General features: G+C 60.5%; 1 protein-coding gene across 1 annotated transcript in view; it reads left to right on the top strand.

Moving 5' to 3' along the window:
• Positions 1 to 23,238, top strand: part of MGMT (O-6-methylguanine-DNA methyltransferase) — a 191,630-nt gene that overhangs the window by 40,383 nt on the left and 128,009 nt on the right. The window contains exon 3 of the mRNA XM_015590141.2: positions 5,176 to 5,312. Within this exon, the coding sequence (XP_015445627.1) occupies positions 5,188 to 5,312 (125 nt within the window). The 5' untranslated portion in view covers positions 5,176 to 5,187. The remainder of the gene's footprint in view (positions 1 to 5,175; positions 5,313 to 23,238) is intronic.

Here is a 23,238-nt window from a genome sequence, read left to right as displayed (position 1 = left end):
TGGCACGTGGTCCAGAACTGGCCTATCAGGCCTCCAGAGGCCCTGTGGTCCTTGTGAAAGGAACTTACATGTACATTGATTTCTTAGAGTAATCTTTCATTCTGGAAAGATGTCGGGCGAGCTGCAAAGGCAGGGCAGCAAGGCTCGCCGCTCTGGGCCGCCACCCCGCAGGGGACTGTCGCCTCCTCCCAGCCTCTGGCACCACGCACGAGCATCTGGTACGCTCGTTACTGACCACCCGTTCCCGGTGTCCCTCTGCCCCTGTGCCGGCCCAGCTCTTCATCCGTCCTCGGTGGGTCCACTCCTCACCGACTCCCAGCCTCCGCTCCCACCCACGTGGCAGCTGCCACAGGGAGCTTCTGACAAGGAGAACCTGGCGGATTCTCCTCCGTTTAAAGCTTGGGATTCCCAGGGGAAAAGCCAGACCTGACACCGGCCTACCAGGCTGTGTGGCCGGCCCTTGGCCACGTGTCCCCCACACACCTCTCTGGGCACCCCGGGCCACATCGCCTGCCTCCCCGGTCCCTGCTGTGTGCACCTCCCCCGGCCAGGCCCGCGTCCTGCTGCGTGTGGGACGGAGCGGGACACGGGTGTGTGCAGCCTCAAATCCCCTTCCTGGCAGGGTCGATGGAAAATTATGTTAAAATTGCCACTTTTTTTTTTTTTTGGCAAAGTAGCAGTCAGTTGTCGCTGGTGCATTATCTCTGACTAGCGGTGGTCCTGCTAACAGGCTCACACCCCAGAGGCACTGGCGGAAGTCCGGCCGGGCCGTGTCCGGGAGGGGCTGTGGGAACCAGGCCTTCGTCATGGGGGGCGGTGCCAGCGAGGCCCCTCGTTTGAGGAAACTGAAGTGCAGTGTGATTTCGATTCTGTTTAACCGATACGGAAGTCTGGGAGCTCACCCCTCAGACGTCACGTCCCTAAGCGGTCAGTTGATAGGACGTGGCTGGGAATGACAGGCACTGCTCTCAGATTTGGACTGGTCAGCGTCCCGGTTAGGGACTGGTGGCTTTGTCGGGTCCAGCGTGATGTGGATGGTGGACTCAGGTGTCCTGTGGCTTCCAGCGGCCGCACAGGTCTGCAGAGGGACGAGGGGTGCAGACGGCAGACCTCGGAGGAGGCACCGGGCTGACTTGTGACAGGGCCACGTGCTGGGCAGGGACGGCACACGGCTCGGTGGTGGCAGCCGGGCTGCAGAGTCCTTCTGCTCAGTTCAGAAGTGCAGGTGAGGTGTGCGGGGCGTCACCTGGGGAGAGGTGGCCATTCCAGCTCGAGCCACGCCCAGCCTGGCTCCTGCCCTTCCCCGCTATGGTCCGGCCTGTGGCCAGACCCTGGCCGCTGGGACGAGGCTTAGTTGCGCGCAAGATTCTCCTCCCCCGTGGGGGCATCCGACAGGCAGGCCCTGGTGACCCTGCGTCTGCACCACCTTCTCCGCCCGACCCTCGACCTGCCGGACCCCCCGCCGCTCACCTGGCTCTAGGCATCGGGGCGAGGTGGGGCTGTGTCCTGCGGAGGGCGAGGGTCTTTTCCCGCTCACGGCTCCCCCGTGTCTCCCAGGTGGCCCCACGGAGCAGCCGGCGAGGCTGCCGGAGTCAATGTTCTTGTTACTCCCACTTTGCCGATGAGAGAAGCGCGGCCCGGGAACGGGGTGGGCCTCTCACGTTCGACCGTCCTCCTGGCCGGGGTGTGTGCCAGCCTGCTTTCCGTACCAGTGCTGGACCCGAATCCTCCGTCGGGGGCCGACGTGGGCAGAGCCCTCCTCTCCTGGCAGCTGTCCCTGTCCCCTGCCACTCGGCACGGGCGTGTGCTGGCTTGGCCCCCGAGCCAGCTCTGGGCTCCAGCCTGGGCCTTGAATCAGAGGTGAGTGACAGGGTGGCCGGGCCACGGGGAATCGACGGCGACTCTCGCGCCCCGTTTCCAGGGCAGCGGTGGCAGCAGCGCCAGCTGCACGCCCGCAGTCCCTGGCTGTCCCCACAGATGTTCCCTGAGGCTTTCGGTCTTGGCTGGGGCTGGACCCTGCCCAGCCTGGGTTCCTACAGCTTTCGGATCCCCCCTCTGCAGCCTCCCCAGAAGTTCCGTGAGTTACGGAGTGGACTTTCAGTAAGTGGCTTTGTGCTTCAATTAGCTGGTGCCAGCGTCTGAGGCTCGCTGTTAGGAGCCAGCCCGAGATGGGGCTGGGGCATGTCATGCTCCACATCTGAGGCCCGAGCCCGCTCCGCCGACAGCCTCCGGCCTGATGGCCCCGTGCTCCCAGGGAGGGCCAGGTCATGGGGACATGTTTGCAAAGCTATGTAAACAAACGTAAGCTGGTTTTGCTGCAGGGCCGCCCCAAGCCGTAACACGCTGACGTGCAGGGTGGGGTCCCCAGGAGGGGCAGCAGGTCCAGGCTGCTCGCCCTGCCCCCAGCACCTGGGAACGTGCTTTGGAGCACATGGTGCTGGGCCCTGGGCCTGCATGGTGGACGCATTGCTCACCAGCTGAACACACGTGTGTGGTGCGCTGCCTTCAGGGGGCCCCTCACTCACGGCAGAACCCTCACCCCTACCAGCAGCTCAGGGGGCTGGGAAGTGTCCCCAGGTGTGGGAGGGTGGGGGCAGCAGTTGCTTTTGGCTCCGGGAACTGAGCTAGGGCCCCAGGGGGCTGCGAGGAGGTGTGGCCACCTGCTCTGCAGAGTGATCAGATTCTGATGCTGCTGGGTAAGATTTTAGGGAGGAGCAGGCAGAGCCTTCTGGTGCCAGGATCGAAGACCAAGGCCACTTGGTTGCAAAGTAGATTGCACCAGGTGTAACCGTCTCTAAGTCCCTCCCGGGTGCCAGGTCCTCACACACGTTCCTGCTGCTCCCGTGCCGATCCTGTGACTCAGGGCAAGCAGTGTGGCCGAGTTTAGGTGACCTCAGTGTGCCGGGCCGTGCATGGGATTCCTGCCCCCACGTAGTGGTGGTGGGGCAGAGACCCTCTCGGTAGCTTGTCTGTGTCCCTCGGGCTGTGGGCGCCCTGGGAGGTGACTTGTCAGGGGGTCTCTGACGTCAGGTGGATATGCCAGGACCCCAGCAAGCTTGTGTGCACGCGAGGGGTCTGGGCAGGAGTCCGGGTCAGACCGTCCACGTGCACAGGGAAGGGGGGCTCAGGATGGACTCTTGTGTATTGGGGGACATGGCTTGACCTCAAGATGCAAGGTCGCCTGACCCCGCATGGTGTTAGGAGCAGGTCACCTGGCTCTGTGTGGTATTAGGAGCAGGTCACCTGACCCCGCGTGGTGTTAGGAGCAGGTCACCTGACCCCGCATGGTGTTAGGGGCAGGTCACCTGACCCCGCATGGTGTTAGGAGCAGGTCACCTGACTCTGTGTGGTGTTAGGAGCAGGCAGGGGCGGAGGAGGGACGAGCACGTGGACAGTGGGCTGGGCGGAGGTTTCACAGCACAGTGGGCAGTCAGGCGACGTGACACACCCTGGACAGGCAGGGAGAGGACAGTCCAGCTGAGAGGACAGTAGGGTCAAAGCTGGGACTCCAAGCCATACGGAATGAAAGGGCACCAAGGACTCAGGCTGCTGGGCGGGCGGGGCCCCGAAGGTCCCTGTTTCAGGGTCATGCCATCCCTCCTGTCACAGCCGGCCAGCTCCACCCCGGGGCGTGCGGGCGGCCACAGCCCGTGTGCAAACGGGAGCCTGGCTGCTCCCAAGGAAACTCTACAAAGCAGGTGACGGGCGGGGTTTAGCCTGGAGCTGCTGACTGCAGCTGCGGCCTCTGCTGTCATTACCCGTTGGCTTGGTGTTCAGGTGAGAAGGGCCCAGGTGAGCAGCACACCCGAGACGCCCTCCCACGTGCCACGGGGCCGCGGGGCGGGCGGCGTGGAAGTGAGCGCTGTGCACGAGACCCGGGCCTGTGCACGCACAGGTGTGTGAAGGGGCAGGTGGGGCTGGTGCGCACAGGTGTGTGAAGGGGCAGGTGGGGCTGGTGCGCACAGGTGTGTGAAGGTGGGGCTGGGGCGAGGGGCGGGGGCCGGGCCGGATGGCAGGCCCTCACGCAAGTGCTCCATGCAGGAGGGAGTCGACGCCGGGGACGGCTTTGGACAGGTCCTCCGAGGTTCCTCCAGGGCAAAGACGTGGAGGTAGAGAAAGGGCGGGAGCCGTCCGGCTTCCGGCCCGGTGCTCACGGGCGGGCCCGCTGGCGAGGCGTCAGCTGTGCCGGTTTATCCTCGTGATTGCGGCCGGAGCTGGGCTGCTGGGAAACGCTGATACATAAGATCACGGGCAGGAGACGCCGCCTTGGGCCTGCGTGCAGAAGTCGTGGGAGGAGGCCACAGGCACGTTTGGCTCAGGAGGTCCGTCAGTCACTCCCCAGGCCCCCTGCACCCGTTCCCCCCGCCCCGGTCAGGGGGGCCAGCTCGCCCGACCCCCACCATGCTTCTCACTGCTCTTAGCACAGCTCTTCTTTTAGGCCTTTGTTATGTTGACCGAAACTAGTGTCTGTCAGTTCACGTGGAGGCTCCAGCGCAGGGTGTCGTCGTGCACCTGTCCGTGTCTCTGCAGGTGAGTGAGGCACGTGCGCTTCCCCACCCGCCCGCTCACACGCGGCCGGGCACAGTGCCGGGCAGGCTCCGTTTCTGCAGCCCGTTTCTTACGGGCTTTGTTTTCAAACAAACTTTGTTCAAAATACCGTGTTTCGGTTGCAGTTCCCGTGAACGAGGGACTTGCCGGCGAGCGGGTCGTATCAGCGAAGCCGGGGCCGCTTCGCGCTGGGTGCCATGCGGGTGCGGAGCTGCGGAGCTTCGGCCTCCGGCGCGTTTCACGGACAAACGAGGACGCGGCGGGTGGGGGGGGGCAGGAAGCGGAGGACAGTGCCACTGCTCGGCCGTTCCAGGCGGACAGCTGGTTTTCTTTCTTCCCAGTAACTTGTGAGAATGACGTTTTAGGATCAGATTCCCGAAATGGGGAGGAACTGTGAAGAGGTTTTACGTCTTGAATGACTGGCGCTTCTGTTGTGCTTTACAGGAAACCTAGTCTGCGGCCACGTCCCCCTGCACAAGCCCGCTGCCGTCTGAGCTCGGAAGCTAAGCAGGGTCGGGCCTGGTTAGTGCTTGGATGGGAGGCCACACCGGGTGCTGTAGGCGTAAATAAAAAATAAAAGAAACTCGGCTCTTTCACGTACGCTTACTTCGAAAATTGTTTTCTTAGGTGCTCAGGAGAATGGAGAAGGCCTGTGACTTGATGTTCAGGAGGGTGACCAGCCCTTTGGGGACACTCGAGGTCTCTGGCTGTCGGCAAGGAGTGCATGGGATTAGGCTGCTCGGCAGGAAGACCCCGGACACTGAGTAAGTGACCGTATGTGACACATCTGTGGCGGGGGGTCAGAGCAGCAGAGGGGGTAACAGGTTCCTGCTGTGCTCCACGGGTCACGGGTAGCACGGAGCCACGTGCCACCAATCCCAGAAGCGAGCGTCTCGCGACAGCGCCGTGAGTGTCCTCGTCGGGCACCTGGGCTCGTTGCCCGAGGCCGTCCACCTCCAGTTGGGCGGGGGACGTAGCCGTTGTGCGGTGGCTCCCGGGCGCTTGGTTACCGAGTGCGTTTACGGAGCGGCTGCTGGGTCAGGACCCCTGGACGCGCGGGCTCCGGGAGGTGCTGCCTGAGCTCGCCCTTCAAACCGGGCGCAGCCTCCCCGGTCAGCCTGCCAGGTGAGTTTCATCCTGAAGTCCCAGAGTCGCCTCACGGGGTGGGTGGGTGCCCCCCGTCCCTCAGGCGCTGGCAGTCGGGGTGTGCGCACCCCCTTTCCCGCACGACGCGCGGTGTGCGTTTCCAGGGCACGTTCCTCTCGTGAACCATCCCTGCTGCGTCTCTCTGGTTGCAAAGGCATAAAGAACGGAGGCTCTTCCTAACCTTCTCTTCCTCCGCTCACTGACGGTGAGGCCTCGAGTTAAAATGCAGCTCTCGTTGTTTCTGACACAGGCAGAAACCGCCCAATCGGTGTTTCTTAACTGGCTAATAATCACAATGCCAAGAACAGAGAGAATAATAACAAACATAAACGTCGATTTTAACGGGCCCCCGTCAGAAACGGCGTGGCGAGTGCAGGTGCCGTAATAAATACGTCTTCACGTCCGCTGTCGAGGTTTCTCCTGGGGAGCTGTGTGCTACAAGCAACGGCCTTAAGACAGAGTAAGCAAACCTTTGAGCGATGCGAACACGCTTCTCCAGCCCCACGAGAAGCGTCCGGCCGGAGCGTTCAGAGAGCCACAGGTGTCAGGTCATTTGTAAGGAAAAACGTTTTGTCTTTTAGCATGTTCAGCTGCACAATAAGTCACAGAAATTGTGTTGAAATTTTTTTTTTTGGTTTAAAAAACACTTTCAGGTGAATTTGGGGAAGAAAATCAGCATTGTAGGAGATGCTGAGTTAAATCTTTGTTACGGGTCTGAGCCCCGAATGACGACGGGGCCTCGTCCTGAGCAGCTACTTCGGGTGCTTCGTGAGTCGGGTTAGCATCGCCTCAGCCGTGACAGCCTCCAAGTGATGGCCGCAGTGAGCTGCAGCTGGTGGCCCTCACGAAGCATGTCGGGGAGCGGCGAGGAAGCCGTGGGGGCGGGCGCTGGGGGCCGGAACGTCCCTGGAGCCTCGGCCACCTCCCAGCTTTCCTCTCCATCTGCAGGCCGCGGTCCTCGTCCTGGGGCTTCAGGCCAAGCCTCCGGGGACCGAGCTGCCACGCTGACATTCCAGGCAGCAGATAAAGGAAAGGCCACCTCGCTTCCCGGAAGGAGCAGCTAACATGTCGTTGTCCAGGACACTCGCACGTGGCCACACCTCCCCAGAAGCATGCTGGGTTGTCATGTATGGGCTAAAATTAGGGTTCCGTGCGTAAGGGGGAGCTGGGAAATGGATTCGGGGGGTACCCAACAGTCACTATTATACATACCTACCCGTGTGATTTTGGGAAGGGACATTTGAAAAGTAGAGAACATAAAAATTATCTGTGTAGGAGAAAAGCACGTCCGCGGCTGTGTGACCTTTACCCCTTCGTCTTCTCTGCTGTCACCGCACTGGCGAGACCCTCCGGTGTGCTCTCCGGCAGCCCTGACGGGGACCTCCTGCCCTTCCTCCAGTGTGTCACCACACTGATAGGACCTTCGGGTGTCATGGGTGTCCTCAGGCTGGGGCTGATTCCTCAGACGGTTGCATTTTGTCAAATGGTTTTATCTTTTAAATGTGCCGAAGTCAACTAGGGTTTCGAGTGAGTCTGGAAGTGCCGAACTATAGCCCTCATTTCAGGAGGAAACTTCTATCGATTTCAGTTTGCTCTTTTGTTTAGAATTTCAGCGTTTAAGTTCACGGGGGATGTTAGTCTGTCATTTTCATTTTCTCTGCAATGTGTTCAGGTTTCGGCATTCGGATCATTCTGCCTGCGTGAGGTAGTGTTCTCTCTTCTGTTTTTTTTTGTTTTAAGTGATGTGGGGTGAGTAGGGCTTCCTGGAGCTGTGGATAGATTCCCCTCTGGCACCCTCTGGGTCGGCGTGTCTGTCGACGGGCTTCTGCTTGGGAGCCTTTGTCATGGGCTCAGATGCTGCCTTCGTCCACCTGGAGGGGGGCATCCCTGTCCCCCAACTCGGCTCATGCACGTAGGGCCACTCACGTCCTCCAAGGCCACATCCCCTCACTCTGCTGCCAGTGGGCGGTGGCGAGGGCGCTGTGAGCAGAGCACCCTGGTGGCCCTGAGCCTGTTCCCTGCTCCTCGATGCCTGGTGTCCTGGGGTCTCGGTCGCCCGGAAGCCGTGCCGCGCTCTGCCGTGGGGGGCGGGGGGTTGGAAGTTGGCCCCGGAGCCCGTCTTTGTGCGACGCCTGCCCCCACGTTGGCCCATTGGCCGCGCGTGTGGTTCTGTGCCGCAGCCATCGGGTTCACGTTACCCACCTTCCGTAAACGTGTGCGTGTGTGTGCGCGCGTGTGTGTGTGTGTGTGTGTGTGTGTGTGTGTGTGTGTGTGGAGGGGGGCAGGCGGACATCGGCCGGGAAGTGGCGTAACAGTCGCTTCCATAAGTTCCTGCCGACGTCGCGTCTCCATCGACAGCTGTCAGTCATGTCGGAGGCGCCGGCGGCACGTGAGGGCTGGGTGCCCCCCAGTCATCCGTGGGCTCTGAAGCTTTGACTTTGTTAACCCTGCAGGGTCTGCAGGGCTGACGACTAGGCTTATTTTGCTGACGGTATTTTGGGACTTGCTTAGGTTTCCACGAAGGTGATTATCGTATTTGATCACTTGAGAAAATGAACTGTGCAGCCCGGGGCTGACGTGACGTTTCAGTGGGGTTTTGGATCTAGGGTGCTGGCGAGGACGGCATGTCCTGCATCTTTCGTTTATTAAAGATTTACCTTTGTTTCTCATTCTCCCCTTGTAAAACCTTCTTAAGAAAAGACGGGAATGTAATGCCAGGAAGGCGTATGTGCATCAACCAAACCAAGCTGTTGTAAAACTGGATTGTGAAAACTTTTCAGTTGCGTGCTGGCCGCTTTCCACTCCACGAGGACGTGTGGCTGGGGCTGGCGGCTCGCTCAGCGCTGGCGTTCCGCCTCCTGGGGTCTTGTAGCCCCCCGCCCCAGGTGTGTGGTGGAGGCAGGTAGGTGAGGCCTTACCCTCCTTGAGGCCTCGGGCGGCTGGCTGGCTGAGGGGGGTTCCAGGAGCACGTGGTGCTGTGTGTGGGGATCTCGGAGCGGGATGGGGAGTCCGGGGGCGCGGGGTGCTGCGTGCGGGGCCGGCGTCGCACAAAGACGGGCTCCGGGGTCACCCATGCAGCGTTGGAGGCCGCTGCTCCTGGACGTCAGGAGCTTGGAGAGGGACGTGGCGAGCTGTCCAGCCGGCTCGGGCTGTGGGACTGCCGTCACGTGACAGCTGTGGCCTCCACGCTGCCCTGGGCTTGGGCAGGGGAGGGACGCACCCCGGACGCCCTCCGTTGGCGGGCGGTCTACGCCCCCACCGCAGGGTGCGGCTGTGACCCCGGGGTGCCACATCCATGGCACAGGGAAGTGCGAGGCATCTGGCCGGGAAGGGCCGCAGTGCAGGGCTGCGGCCTCTGTGCCCCTGGCGCCCAAGTCCCTTCAGGAACCTGCCCCACGGGTCGCCGCTCACCGGGACCAGGCGCAGCGTGTTCGGCTACTGGACAGTGTTTAAGTGTCGCTGGGGTTTAGAGAGTATTTTCTGGACCCGTCTAAGGAAAAGCAACATAAAAGTTCTGTTTGTCAGCGTCATTACTGTGTCGCAGGGCGGCAGAGCTCGCGGACCCCCCTGCCATGTCTGCGGGTCAGAGGCAGCTGCTCGTGTAACCCCGAGTCTGCCAGCTGCCTCTGAATGGCAGCTAAAGCATGTGGGTTCAGACTGTGACCCAAACCGTCAGGAAGTTCCCCACATTCGGCCCCGCGCCCTGCCGGCCAGCGCAGGTGAAGCCTCCAGGCGGCTCCTTCCTGCGCCCCCCCCCACCTCCCTCCTGGCTCGGGGCGCGGCCGCTGCTCCCCCATGAGCAATGTCAAAACCTTAGCGGGTGAAGCGAATGTCCCCCCTGTGAGCGCCGTGAAGCAGAATCTGGGAGGGTCAGGGCGGGAGTGGGGAATTATTGGGCTGAGGACGTGGCGGGGAGCGGTCCCCCAGCATCTCAGCCGGAGTTTTCTGCCAGCGTGTTCAGACAAGCTACCAGAGGAGCACAAACCGTTCTGGAAAGATTCCGTTCAAGGAAAAACACGTGTAAGGTTCGGCCCGTGGCAGCAGGGAAACACAGCTGTGGGGTGTGCTGGCTGTTCACTGTATTTCTCACACAGAAGGACGTCCTTGTGTGTAGTGCGCGTGTGCACACGTGTTACAAGTGCATTCTAGACGCGTCTGTCCTGCGTCCTTCCGCTAAGAGCACACGCTTCCGAAAGGGAGAGCTTGCTTGTTCTCCTGGACTGTTATAGATGCGCGAAAAGCAGCCTCCCAAAAGTAGTCGTCTGTCTGTGAGAATCAGCTGGGGAAGCACTAGCTTTCTGACCTGTTTCAGCCAGTTCGGGGCTCCGCTCGGAGTGCGATGTAACGGGGCTGCTTTGGTCAGAGGGAGCCGGCCACTTATTTCCTTCAACGTTTCTGGTGCGTTTAAATCTTCTCTAGTAAACAAAACTTTTATTGGAAACGATGGCCCGAGACTGAAGCCCCTCATTTCTGCTGGTTCTGGGTCCCACTGCAGCTTGCGGGCGGCCGAGGGGCCGTGCGGGGCGCCCGGGCTGGGGCGAAGGGCAGAGGCGTCAGCCCTCCTTCCCGCCCTCAGGAGGTGGGGGGCGGGGACGGGCTTCCACGTCCAGAAGGGAGTCTGGGGGGGCACGGGTGGCGGCACTCTGGGAACTTAGACCTCAAGCCACAGGTGGCCGTAGGGAAGTGTCCAGCACCTCCGGGGCCCTCCTGTCCCCAGCTTTCGTGCTGCCCATCTGCCTCCACCTGGTTCTGGGGTCTCTCCGTCTGTCTCGGCTTCCATCGGTTTGCATTCGGCCACGAGCTACTTTTCAAGGGCTCGGAGGAATGCTGACATTGGATCGGCCAGCTCGGGGTCCCGTGGCAAGGGGTAAGTAACCGCGTGATACCGCCTTGTTCTTTTGCCCGAGTTTTCAAGAGCTCTCCAGATTTTTATTACCCCAAGATCCATATGCCATAGACATATTACCGTCAACTGTAAATTGCCTTCTGGAGCCGAAATCAACAAATAACTTTATAGTTGCATTTTTAGCCTTAATATCTGAGGGCCAAAAGCATGTTCAGGATTTATGGAGTTCCTGAATTTAAAATATAAGCAATAAAGTTTTCTTAAGGGGGGTCTCCATCTGCATCTGTTATTACAAAACCCTTAGTTACTTTCGCATGTGACATACTAGGTTTTTACTTTCTGACAAATTATGTCTAAGGAAATTAGTTTGCTTGCATGAAAAGTTATGTGTTTGCAAACTCGAGCAGCTTTGCTGACGGAGCAGCCTAGAGATGAACTGTCAGCTGACTTCGGTGGGGCAGGAAGAATCTGGGCCGCGTGGGAGGCCGGCGGGGTCCTGCTCCTCGGGGTCCTGCCCTCCCGCCCGAGGCATCACGGGGTCATGCGGACTGACAACTACAGTGTGAACTCTTCGAAATCCATTCTCGGTTATTTACCCACACGGCGGCACAGAGCCGTGACCGAGAGGCCGTCGTTCGGTCGGTGTGAGCCGGGCCCGGCCGACCGCACATGTCACGGGACGGCTGCCCCTCGCAGGACGGGCCGGCGCCGCCCTGACCCAGCCCACCCTTCTTCCGTGGCAAAGTCGACGAAACAAAACTTACCGTTTTAGCCGCTTCTGAGTGTACGGCTCAGTGGCGTTAAGTGTACTCACCGCCACACACCCAGCTGTGCCATCTTCCCACACTGAGACCTGTGCTCATTAAACAAGGCCTCCGGCCGCTCTGAGCCCAGCCTGAGTGGATTCCGCCCAGCCCGGAGCAGTGAGGGGCCCGGACCCTCCCGCACGTGGCAGCAGCAGGTGGGCCCCAGGCACCTTCTTCCTCGGGCACTGCCCACGCCCTGCCCCCTCCCCGGAGCACGGGGCCGCAGAGCCAGTGCGGGCAGGTTTTGCTCGCAGGTGAGAAAAACTTTGAAGAAGTGGCGAGTTCTATACACGTGGGGGAGGTCTCGGCGCTAAAAAGGCCCCAGCACATGGGAGCTGAACCAGGGACAGACGCTGAGGAACAGCCGTTTTTAACTTGGAGTTAGAAGGAGGCTGGTTGGTCACTTAGCTTTGTGCATGTAGTCACTGCCATCTTGATGTCGTGTGACCGTTCCAGAGAAAGAGGAGGGTTAGCGGGCAGGTGGGGAGGGGCACAGACGCCGCCTGCAGGGAGAGCAGCAGGCCCGGGGGGTGCGGACGGCGGGGGGCCCTGCCGCTCCCTCCTGAGCCCAGTCCGGCAGTTCCGGGCAGGTGCGGCTCGCCCTGGCCCTTTCCGTGGGGTTTTTGCATAGCTTCGAGGGCTGCCGCTGCACGCTGCTGAGATCTCCCCAGAGTTCTCCGAGGTGTCCACCCATAACGCTCGTCCCTCTCCTGTCTGTGTGATGGACCGCGAGCTGGTGCGGTGATGAAAACCGCCAGGTCAGACGGCGCCAGGAGATCTTGAGCCGCCTACGCCTAACGCTGTAGAGAAGCCACAGGAGCCGGCACGCGGCCCGGCCTGGGAGGGGGACTCGGGCCAGTCCTTCGGACAGGCCTGCCCCGGAGCACGGCGCAGGCTCCCTCCTGCGTGGCCCCGGCTGGGAGTCAGGCTTTACGGAGTGGATGGTCCGGTTCTGTCTGGGGAAAACGGGGAGAAGTATTTACAGGTGTGAAGCCAGGATAGGAACCGAAAGACTTTTACCCCGTTTTCTGAGTCAGAACGTAATTGTTTTAACTGGACTGACCCATTCAAAGGGTCATTTTGAGAGTAAGGTGGCAGGTGGACAACGGGCCACAGGCCACGGATCAGGATGGTGGGCACGGGGCAGGCGCTTCTCTCTCCCCAGATGCCCCAGGAGCGGTGGACCCCCCTCTGCAGGAGGTGGGGCTGGCCACGTGACTTGCTGTGGCCTTGAGCTGCTGGCGCAGTTAGACATGGGGTTTCGTGGGCTTCCTGAAGAGGACAAGCCCAGGCAGTCCTCTGCGCCAAGGAAGGTGACACTGCAGGCCCGGCCCCCCCTCCCCCCCCGCATCACGCGTGACCCTGGGACCAGGCGTTGTGGAAGCCCCTGGGGTCCCAGGCATGGTGTGTGCAGCCCATAGTGTCCCGTGCCTACGGGTCTCGGCGGTCATTCTCGAGGGGCGGGCCGTGCCTGTCCCGTCACTGCAGGGGACGTCACCGAGGGGGCGTCCTTCCACGGTTTCTGTGGGGCAGGGCGTGGGGTGGGCGAAGAGAACAGAGGCCTGGGCCCGCGCTTCCGGCAGCCTGCTGACGACGGCCTGTGGGCTGCGCGTGCGTCGTCCGCTGCGTCTTGGGCCAGATCGGCTGCTCGTCCGCGGGAGCGTGCGGTGACTGCGCGGGGCAGGTGGGGCCAGGCGGTGCGTGTCCGTGCCTGCATCCGGCGAGCAGGCCAAGCTGCATGGACAGCTCGGCGCGCGCGCCTGGTCCCTGGGGGGCATTGTGAGGGGACTCTTGCCGGCGGTCATTCGTGGCGTTTCGGGGCCACTGGACGAAGGCGACAGGCTTTCTGGTGACATGCATTGAAGGACCAAGGTGCAGGTGCCCAAATGGAAAGGCCCGGAAGTGACACGCTCAGAACCCTTCCCGGAAGGCGAGTCTCTGGTGTCACGTTGTAGAGCCGTTTAGCGTTCCCCGCAGCTTCTCCATTAATGTATGTAAAAATATTGAAAGCCCTCGTATGTTACATTAAAAACTATGTCAGCTGCTCAGCTTTTTTCTATTTATTAAAACTTTTCAAGCAGCAAAAACATTTTACTTGTTAATGAGGGAAAGTGGGAAAATTAATGACATCGAGCCCGGATCCACCAAGACGTCTCCTTAACCACGCACAGCGGCTCTCTGCCGCTGCACGCAGTTTAATTTCCGTGATGGGGTTCAGTAAGCAAATGCAAATCGACTTAGTGATTTGCATCAGTAGATCATTTCTCAGTTTAATATCCTCTGATATTTTGGGTCAAGGACTCTTTGGGAGACTGTACAATTTCTAGAGCTAAACTTATTAATACTAGTAATAATACGTTACGTTCAAGTGAATTGAGATAAATGTCATTTCCCAAAGTCACATTTGCACATTGTCTGTTCGCTGTGGAGAAAGGCGATGCTCCCTCGTGCAGGGGACTGCCGTGCCGGTCCCCTGGCCCCGCGGCCGCGGGCTGGCGTCGCTCGTCCGGCGGGAGCTCGGTGCCCAGCGCTGGGAGAGCAGGGGCCGCCTTATCCTGTCCGCCCCACGCATGGGGACCTGGCCGTGTGGCACACGGCATGTCTCTGTCAAGTGAGTTCAGCACAGGAAGGCGGGGAATCAACTTCAGCGTGCTTCCCCGCGTCCGGTCCGCAGCCGCCCGGTGCCGGCATGCCAGGGGGCGCGAGCCCGTGCTCGGGGAGACGGAAGCGTGGGTGGACGGTCACTGAGGTCCAGAATGGCAGGGCAGTATGGAAGAGGGACGGGGACGCTGTGGAATAGGACGGCTGAGCGTTTGATGGGGCGGGGGCCCCGTCGGCCTGTCCCAGAGGCCAGCGCCCACCCTTCTGCCCACGTCCCGCTTAGAAAGGCCGACGCCTCACTCAGCCTCGCTGCTGCAGGGCCCCCGGGACGGTCTTGTCCTCCCTCGTAGACGGGAAGCGTGAAGACCCCCTTGGCCCCGGGGCACAGTCATGGGGGGGTGAGGCCATCCCGTGACCACGAGGGGAGGAGGCTGGAGCCGAAAGTCAGTTTGCTGTCAGCAGGAGTGATGGGAAGGGCCAGGTCCCTGATGGCACAGCCGCTGGTGACCTTCCCCGGAGCACCGGGGACCCGACGGCACCCGCGTGACGCTCGTGGCGAGCTCGTGACGTTTCCGTCCGTGTCTCTGTGACTCTCAGGCTCGTTTCAGCAAAGATAAAAACGCGAGGAAGTAAAAGTCACTCAACTCCATTACCCAGAAGTAAGGTGTTGACATTGTAGTATAACTCTTTCTAGAGTCTTTATCGGAGTGTGTAAACTGCTTCCGTATTTACAAACCTACCCTCATGTCGTGAGCGCCCAGGCCGAGCACTCTCTAAGGCCTGCGGCGCATGGCCGTGCCGTGACGCCGCGTCCCCGTTTGCTGTCCTCCGTGGGCACCTGCGAGCTCCGTGACCGCTCCCTAACCATCCTCCGTGGGCACCTGCGAGCTCCGTGACCGCTCCCTAACCAGCCTCCGTGGGCACCTGCGAGCTCCGTGACCGCTCCCTAACCAGCCTCCGTGGGCACCTGCGAGCTCCGTGACCGCTCCCTAACCATCCTCCGTGGGCACCTGCGAGCTCCGTGACCGCTCCCTGACCATCCTCCGTGGGCACCTGCGAGCTCCGTGACCGCTCCCTAACCATCCTCCGTGGGCACCTGCGAGCTCCGTGACCGCTCCCTAACCAGCCTCCGTGGGCACCTGCGAGCTCCGTGACCGCTCCCTAACCAGCCTCCTGCCGTGTCCCTCCAGCCTTCGCCCCCGACGCCCGTTCTCTGCTGTGGAGTCATTTCTGGAACCAGACGTGACCGTGCGATGCCCTCGGGGATGACAGGTGTGGTGACTGCCTCGCTCCCTAACTCTGGTCCGGCCGTGCCGGTAGCCACTTCAGACGTCCTTTTAAAGTCAGAGCGAGTGCCGGATTCGGGGGTCTGAGTGGCAGTGCCCTCACGAAAAGGGACGTGGTTACGGAGATTGGGGCGAGACGCAGTGTGAAATTCAGGGGTGCATTTTAGCCAGTCGCAGGGTCTGGCACGTGTGTACCCAGGCCCGGTCACTCCCTGGCGCTTACTCTCTAGAGCGGTCAGCGGGCCTGTGGTTTGGGGAGCCCCGCGGTGGGCGGAGCCTTCTCCCGTGGCGGCCCCCGGGTCCGCTCGGCCTTCCACTCAGCCTTCCGCTCGGCCTTCCTCTGAAGCAGCAGATCTGTTAAAGCGTTGGCTTCCATGGAGCCGTTCATGCTCTTCAGTGTCCAGAGTCCACATTTGTTGTGACCGTGTTGGATGGTGACGGGTTGGCAGGATTTTGTCACCGTTGGTGCTGAGCTGCTGTGTCTTGTCTCTGCCAGCTGCTGGGTCTCACTGAGCACGTGCGCGGGCTGAACTGCGTCCCATAAAATTCACACGTTGAAGCCTAAACCGCCAGCCCCTCGGAACATGACTGCGTTTGGAGAGGGGGCCGCTCTGGAGGTCTTAGGTTGAATCCAGGTCGTAGGGTGGGCCCTGATCCGCTGTGACTGGGAGATCAGGGCACAGACAGGCCCAGAGCGCAGAGCCCACGAGGACACAGGGAGGGGGTGGCCTTCCGGAAGCCGCGGAGCGAGGCCTCTGGAGGAGCCCGCCTTGTGCCCCGAAGCCCGGTTTGCGGCCCTTCGCTGCGGGGCCCCAGGGGGCTGTCATCGCGCAGTGAGCTTCCTTCCCCTGCGCTGCAGAACCCCGCGGCTGATGAGGGCGAGCCTCCTGGCCAGTTCCACCCCTGGACAGCCCCTGGGGGGCGCAGTCAGGGCGGGGGACGGCCGAGAGCACAGAGAATGGTGGGGAACGACCAAGGTGGCCGCTTTTTTTAGTGACTTTTTTGAGCGGCGAAGTTGCGGGCAGTGTACAGAAGTTGCCCACACAGCCCCTGCTCGCGCACACCCAGCCTCCCCCATCGTCAGCATCCCCAGCAGACGGTACGAGGGACCCACAGTGACAGCACCATCACCCCAAGTCCACAGTTTATAGCGCAGCTCACTCTTGGCGAAGGCGTCCACTCTTTAAACAGATCGGATTCATCAGTGACGAGGGCTGGCCGTGGTGAGTAATGCTCGTCCTGAATGATGCTCACTTTCCCCAAATCCTTGTGTGCCTTTGCGGACCAGTGGGGCCACCTCTCCCTCATCCGATGGACTGGACGTGCGTCTGAACCAACTCGGAAGGAGCCTGGTGACAGAGTCCACAGGCCCCTGCAAAACACGCCGATGGTCGCACCTCCTTAGAAACCACTTTTTCCGAGCGAGGTGTCCTGCTGTCCTTGTCACCTCTGTCCAACCCCGAGGTGTCCTGCTGTCCCTGTCACCTCTGTCCAGCCTGCCTGACCCCGTTAATCCACGGTCCCCAAAGTCGGCAGCAGGGAGAAGCGATCCCTCGGCCCCTGACCCATGCGGTAACCGCTCACGGAGCCTCGTCCCCGGGTTCCCCGTGGCGTCAAGGCTAACGAGCGGCCGGCGGGCATGGAGCGCAGTCTCCGCGCTCACCCTCACCCCAGCGGCGTCTCGTCCCCAGTGTCCTGGTTAAGCTTCCGGCCTTCCCCTCAGCCGAGCGCGCGGCCGGTCCCCAGCCTGCGTGCCTCGGCGTCTTCCCGCATTGCTTTAGCGTGTTGCTGCGTGTGCTGCGTGTGCTCTTTCCTGCCAGACACGAGTCGTAATTCGCCTCTGGAACTGCCCTATATCCCTGCGAACTGCGCACAGACGAACTCGCTAATGAGTTCAGTAAACGTTAAGTAATTAGGTAATTGGTGTCTTAAATGATATAGATTATGCAGAAGTCTTTGAATTTTTATGTAGGTGTTTGCAAAGTGTTTTCGTGATAATTAGGGGCGCTGCTAGTGGTTTTTGATAGGCTAGGAACTCATTAGTTTTCCCCGTTGCAGTAATGAGGTAGAGCCCCTGACCCGAAAACTCCGTCTCCAGCACGTTTCCAGGCGTGGAGAAAGTGGGGTGCCTGGTTTGTCACCCCCCCTTCCGAGAAGAACTGGGCCGAGCCAGACGTACTCAAAAAGAGCTCGTATTTGAAAATGCCCATCCACAAACACGAAACTGCGTTTGGAGGTGGCCCGGGGGGGGCCCTCTTGGCCCAGTGCGGGATGAAGGGCGCGCCTCACGGGCGTTTCCCCCGGTCCTGGAAGGTCGTCTGGGCTTCGCCTCGGCACGTATTCCAGAGGGAGGCCTCCCCATTCGCCTCCGTCGCCGTGACGCCCCATCTGGGACAAGGCGCAGGGGCCGTCGCCAGCAGGGGAGGGGCCGGCCTGGGCACTGGTTGTGTCTCCAGGACCCGGCTCAGTCTCCGTGAGGTCTGGGCTCATCCGTCCTTGATAAATGGCCAGACGGAGATGTGGGCCACCGGGGCTGCCAGGCCGCGACGAGCTGGAAGGCGGCCTCTGCTCGGAGTGCAGTCCTGCCTGTCTTGGGTGCACAGCGAGCCCTGAGCGTCGGGGCCGCGGTGCAGAGAGCCAGCGGGCAGGTGTGTGGGTGCACGGTGAAGGACATCAGTATTTCATGGCCACCCCCAGGATGAGTGTGTCGTGAGTGAGCCGTCTGTGGCCCTGAGCCGCCAGCGGACTAGCCGTCTTCTTGGTCCCTCGGCCCGGCAGCCCGGTGGGCAGTGCCCTCGGCGTCCGGGCAGCTCCCTTCCCGTGTCCCCCCTACGTGGAAGCCGCACGCGCTCTCCCCGCTGCCCGTCTGAGGCCGGAGGCCGTGAGCTCTGGCTGTGGGCGTCTCTGTGACAACCGTGCCCCCCGCGACGCCGCCTGCCCGCGCCCGGAGCCCCCGCGACGCCGCCCGGCCCGTGCCCGGGAGACGCACTCACGGCGCTCGGCTTTGCTTCTGGTTTTATCGTCTTCGTTTTAGCTCGTCTGCGAAAGTGGCCGATCTGGTGTTTTTCATGAAATGTGTCAGATCGTTTCTGCCGTCTGTCTTTCTCCTCCACCTTTCTCATGTCTTCCGTTCCCATCGGGGATGCCCTCCTTCCATGCCCTGAGGCGTGGCGCTGGCCTCGTCGGCTGGGGCGGCGTGTGTGCCCTTCTGGGGCGATGGGGTCAGCCACCGTGGGGGCTCTGGGGAGCCACAGCAGTAGCGTCCGGGCTGCCGGGCCCCTCGGTCAGCCGTGGGGCGACGACCCCGTCTCCTGGCCACGTGCACCCAGCAGCACGCCTCACGAGACAAGGTGCCGGCCACCGCGGGCGCCGTCCTCTGCCTTCCGGTGGTGTCCTGCCTGCTCGGCTGCGTCGCTGACCCTCCGTAGGTGAGCGACCTCCTCAGCGGGGTGAGCGAGGCAAAAGGCACGTCGAGTGGACTCGCCGCACGTTTACCTGTGTGCCGCAGCCCCGATATTTATTCAGAGTGGTTTTCCTCAAATATTTAATAAGAATTAATAATTGAATGTACTCTCGCCTTCTCACTTCGCCCTGGGGTCCCCTAAGATCTTTGGAGCTAAAACTAGTTTGGGCCCCTGAGGGGTTTATAGAAATGAGATACGTCTGATGTGGAAATGGTCGGCCTGGTGAAACAATTGAGTCCTTAAGTAATTTGCTATTCCCATTGATAATTAGGAGAAACCCCTGTTCCGGCTGCATTTCCCAATCTTTTTTTTTTTTTTTTGACTATTTTCGGGGAGAGTTCTGGCATTAGCAGCTAATTTTTTTTCCTGTGATCCCACTGTAAGGTAAGTGGCTTTGGCATATTGTGTTGCCTTGATGGGTTATTAAATTGTCGCTTCTAAAAGATGAATGTGGGTTACAGAGTATATTGTCCCATACATCATTTTAGTCATCAGGAATGTTTAAGAAAACTGAATAAGAGTAAATTCTTTTAAATTTATGATTGGAATTAGCAATTTTATTAGGTCCTTTTTTTAGAAACAGAAACTTCCAAAGTCTCAAAATATACATCTTTGTTCTCTGAAGAGGCCGCACGCTGCCCTTCATCTGTCTTCCGAAAGGGCACAGACGGCGCGGGGTCCTCACGCCGCGAGGCTCTGCCTGCCGTCCCCGGGCGGGCCTGCGGACGCCGACGCGCCCAGGATTTACTGTGCAGCGCCTCGGCCATCGTTCCCCTAAGTATTAATTTTAACTCCACTAATAAGAAACTGAACAAAAGTGGAATTATGAGTTCAGTAGTATCCTGTGAAAGGTCAGTTGTTAAAAAGGCAGAGTCTGACATTCTGTGGGAAAGGTGCCTTCGTTAATCACTCCGACCGGCGGCCGCGGGCGCTGCTGACCGGCGGCCTCACCGCACGCAGGTCCAGGGCCCGCGTGGTTCCTGTGAAAACAGTTCCGTGCATCTGCAATATCGTTGCACTTTGAAGATGTGTCATTAACATAGAAAATCTTACGAGATTTGGAAAAAGGAAAACCACCTGTTAATTTTGTGGGCCTGTTGTCACGTGAGCACGCTAGGACAGCGCTAGCTACGTGACACGTAGCGCTGCTGGCTCGGGGTGGCCGCGCACGGCCCAGCGGGTGGAGGGCCGTCTGCGCGTTGGTGTCACCCGGAATGCTGGGAGCTTCTTCAGTCTCTCGTACCCGTGTTCGTGGTGCACGTAGCACGCGTGCTGGCCGCCTGCGAAACCGCTCAGCCTCCCTGCCTCGTGCTCGTCCTGTCCTGTGTGTTACTGCCACAGCGCACCTGCTGTGCATGGGGCTGCGTGGCATCAAACTACCTGGGCCTTCGATGCGTCCCGCGAACTCAGGGTCGAAGTTCAATGTGAATATGTAAATCGTTAAGCAGGTGACAGGTGACGCATTCATGTCGAACCTCTTTTATCGTGGACCGTTGACGGATTCTTTTCATTCGTCTGTTAAGGGATGGAGTCGTTGCAGCCGAGGTCCTCGCGGGTCCCCTCGGTGTGGCTGTCGTGGGGTCCCAGTGAGGCTCCGAAACGGGAGACCAGCTGGGGACCTCGGTGTCTCCCTCAGAAACTGGTCCTTCGTAGCCACTTTCCTGAAGCCGACTTCTGTAAACAGAACGTTTCTCGCTCTGTCCTGTCAGGCTGTGTCAGAAGGGAGGGGACAGGCCGTGCTTGTCTTGGCACCAGGAAAGCTTCCTGCCGAGGGGGCGCCCTTTGCACATCTGTGGGGCCCAGTGGCGCCTCGTTCACACGTGCGCAGTGTCTCGGCTGTCCCCAGGCCGGGATGCACCCTCCCTGCGTCTTACCTTCCTCGTTCCTCGCTCTGCTGTTCCTCCTCTACCAGGGACAGGTGGGGGCCAGGCCGTTCCATGACGGGGACCGTCCCCAGCGTGGACGCTTTAGGAATTCCCTCCATCGGCACAGACAGTGACACGGTGGGTGAGGGGGTGGGAGACGGGTCCACCGCGCATGTGGCTATTTTGACCTTGGCCCCACTGCACCCAGCGGGGCCTCTGCAGCGCTAGCCCCACATGAGGGGAGCAGGAGCTGCCTGCACGTCACCCGTCCCGCGCCAGCCCCTCGGCTCCGCTCATGCTCACTTCTGCAGGCGAGAAGCAGAGGTCAAGCAGTCCGCCAGAGCCCCACGGCGCCGGGCCGACAGCCTCGTGAGTGCGGGCGTTACACTGTCTCGCGTGCTGTGTGACGGCAGGGCACCGTGGCCTGTGCGGGCGCGGAGTCCACGCCAGAGCTGGGACCGTCCGCGGGAAGGTCCGCTTCAGTGCCACCAAGGCAGAGCGTCTCAGAGCCTCCAGAAGCCGAAACTGCTGCGTCTGCAACGTGGCAGCTCTGCTTCCTGGTTGTCATAATTTTCGCTTAATGGCTGTTTGTGCTGCGTTGCCCAGGTCCATGGGTTGCTTAACATAAATGATTACATTTGCTTCTGATTAAAAACTTCTCCATTAGGAGTGCAGCACCCGGACTTGTCAATGATTTGTTGCTGAAGCTTTATACTTCATTAGCCACGTCGCCAACGCCACGTCGCCAAGTAAGAGTTGTCTAAGAGTCAGGGACACTTGTAATGAGCTGTGTAATAAGGACCCTCCACCAGAAGAGAGACCGCGTCTTCCTGAGCAGCTCAGCATGCAGAGAAAGCCTGGCAGACACGTGCTGACTGCGCCGGGCTGTGGGCTCAGGCAGGGGCGAATGAAGTGTTTTATTGCTGGAGCAAGACTTGCTGTAAAAAATTATATACCATTCACGACCGAAACCCTTCAGAACACGCTGGCACCATTCCCCTCTCAACCTGTAGCTTACGTTTTCAGCGTCACACCATCCTCTCGATACGGCGTTGAAAAGCACCCGCTTAACGGTGTTTGGGGGCGCCACTCCGTGCCGTCACCCCGTGGCCCGCTCGCGTCGGCTCTTCGGCATGGACGTCCTGTGCGCGGCGACACAGTGATTACGTGCTTTATTGTCGGGGCGCCCAGCACAGACAGAACTTCTGCAATCACTGCATTAAACGTGATGGGCATTTTTGTGACAGACGTAAAATCCTGGACGCAGAAGCTTTGTGGCCGGGCGGCTGGGCGTTGGTTCGTGCTCTCCCCCGACAGCGTGGGCCGCTTTGTGTCCTCACTGCCACCGGCCCCCTTGCCCGCGGCATCCCCCTCCTGGGTTTCAGATGCCCGAAAACGCATCGCTCACCCCGCTCCCCCTCACCACGTGGGCACCGTGTTGACGCACGTCCCCCCACAGGAAGGCGGGGAGCAGGACAGCCGATGCCGAGAGAGACCACGTTCTCGTAACTCGTGACTCTGTCGGGACGGGTCCGTCGGTCTCTTCTGTGCGTGGCTCGTAAGTCGCTGTATCACGGGGCGTGTGCATGGAACATGACGCCCCGTGCACGGTGCGGCTCCGTCTGCAGCCTCAGCCGACCACGGGGGTCTTGGAACGCGCCCCGTGGGGGGGGGCTGTTGCGTGGGTGGGATTGGGATTGCTCTGAACCTGACTTGGTGACGGTGACTCTGGCTGCGGTTGGGAGTAACACTGGACCTGGAGGCTGAGGAGATGGGGCTAGGCCAGTCCTGACTAGCTTGTGACCTTGAACGAGCTGTATAGCTTCTAGGTCGCTGTTCAAACGAGGCTAACACCAACCCTACCGTATTTGGGGAGGGACACACAGGAACACAGAACACTCGGTCACACAGTGCTTGGCGCACGAAGGTCCTCGGTCACCCCTTCTGCAGACACCTGCGTGGCCACCGCCGTGTGCGGCCAGGTCCCGGATGCAGAGTGGCTCGGCCTCGCGCCACGGCCCTCACTGGCACTGGGCTGCCATTGGTTCCTGCTGGTGTCAGAGGCGGAGTTTCTGGGGCTCCTTGGAGGCCATGGCTCTCACTGGCCGGGAGTGTGGCCTCAGGCTCCGCCTTCTGTCTGTCTGTACAGTACGCTCTGTGGGTTTCATCTCTCACGTTCGTTGAAAAACTCTTCACTATTGTGAGGGACCATCTTCTTGAATCGCATTTTGTCATGGAGACTTCATGGCAGGGGCGTGGCAGGAAGGCGGACCTCGTGCTCACTGCTTGCAGGCCAGGCTGGAGGGTGGACCTGGCTGGTGCTTCTGCCTTCCATGGGCCGCTGATTTTGGGAGCCCTGTGACACGATTAAATACGTTTAACCTTACGATCACCCCGAACGAGACTGAGTCTTTGATTCGCAAGCCCCCTCTGGTTCTCCCAGGGCCGAGGTTTGATTGTCGTGAGGATGAATCGCCGTGCTGTTGGCGATGGCTGCGTTCGGTGGTTTCAGTGTTGGGTGATTGGGAACTTTGTCTCTGCTTCTGTCCAGCCTGTCGCCGTCTGCATTTGAGGAAGGCCAGAGGCAGAGATGGTGGGCCGGGTGGGTCGAGGCCTTGTAGGGCGCGGGGGGCTGGGGACGGCCGTGCGGGGCAGGTCGAGAGGCAGGCCCCCCCA

This window comes from Pteropus alecto, unplaced genomic scaffold, assembly GCF_000325575.1.
Source record: "Pteropus alecto unplaced genomic scaffold, ASM32557v1 scaffold74, whole genome shotgun sequence".
NCBI classification, from domain to species: domain Eukaryota; kingdom Metazoa; phylum Chordata; class Mammalia; order Chiroptera; family Pteropodidae; genus Pteropus; species Pteropus alecto.
This window is presented reverse-complemented; position numbering and strand designations above follow the sequence as displayed.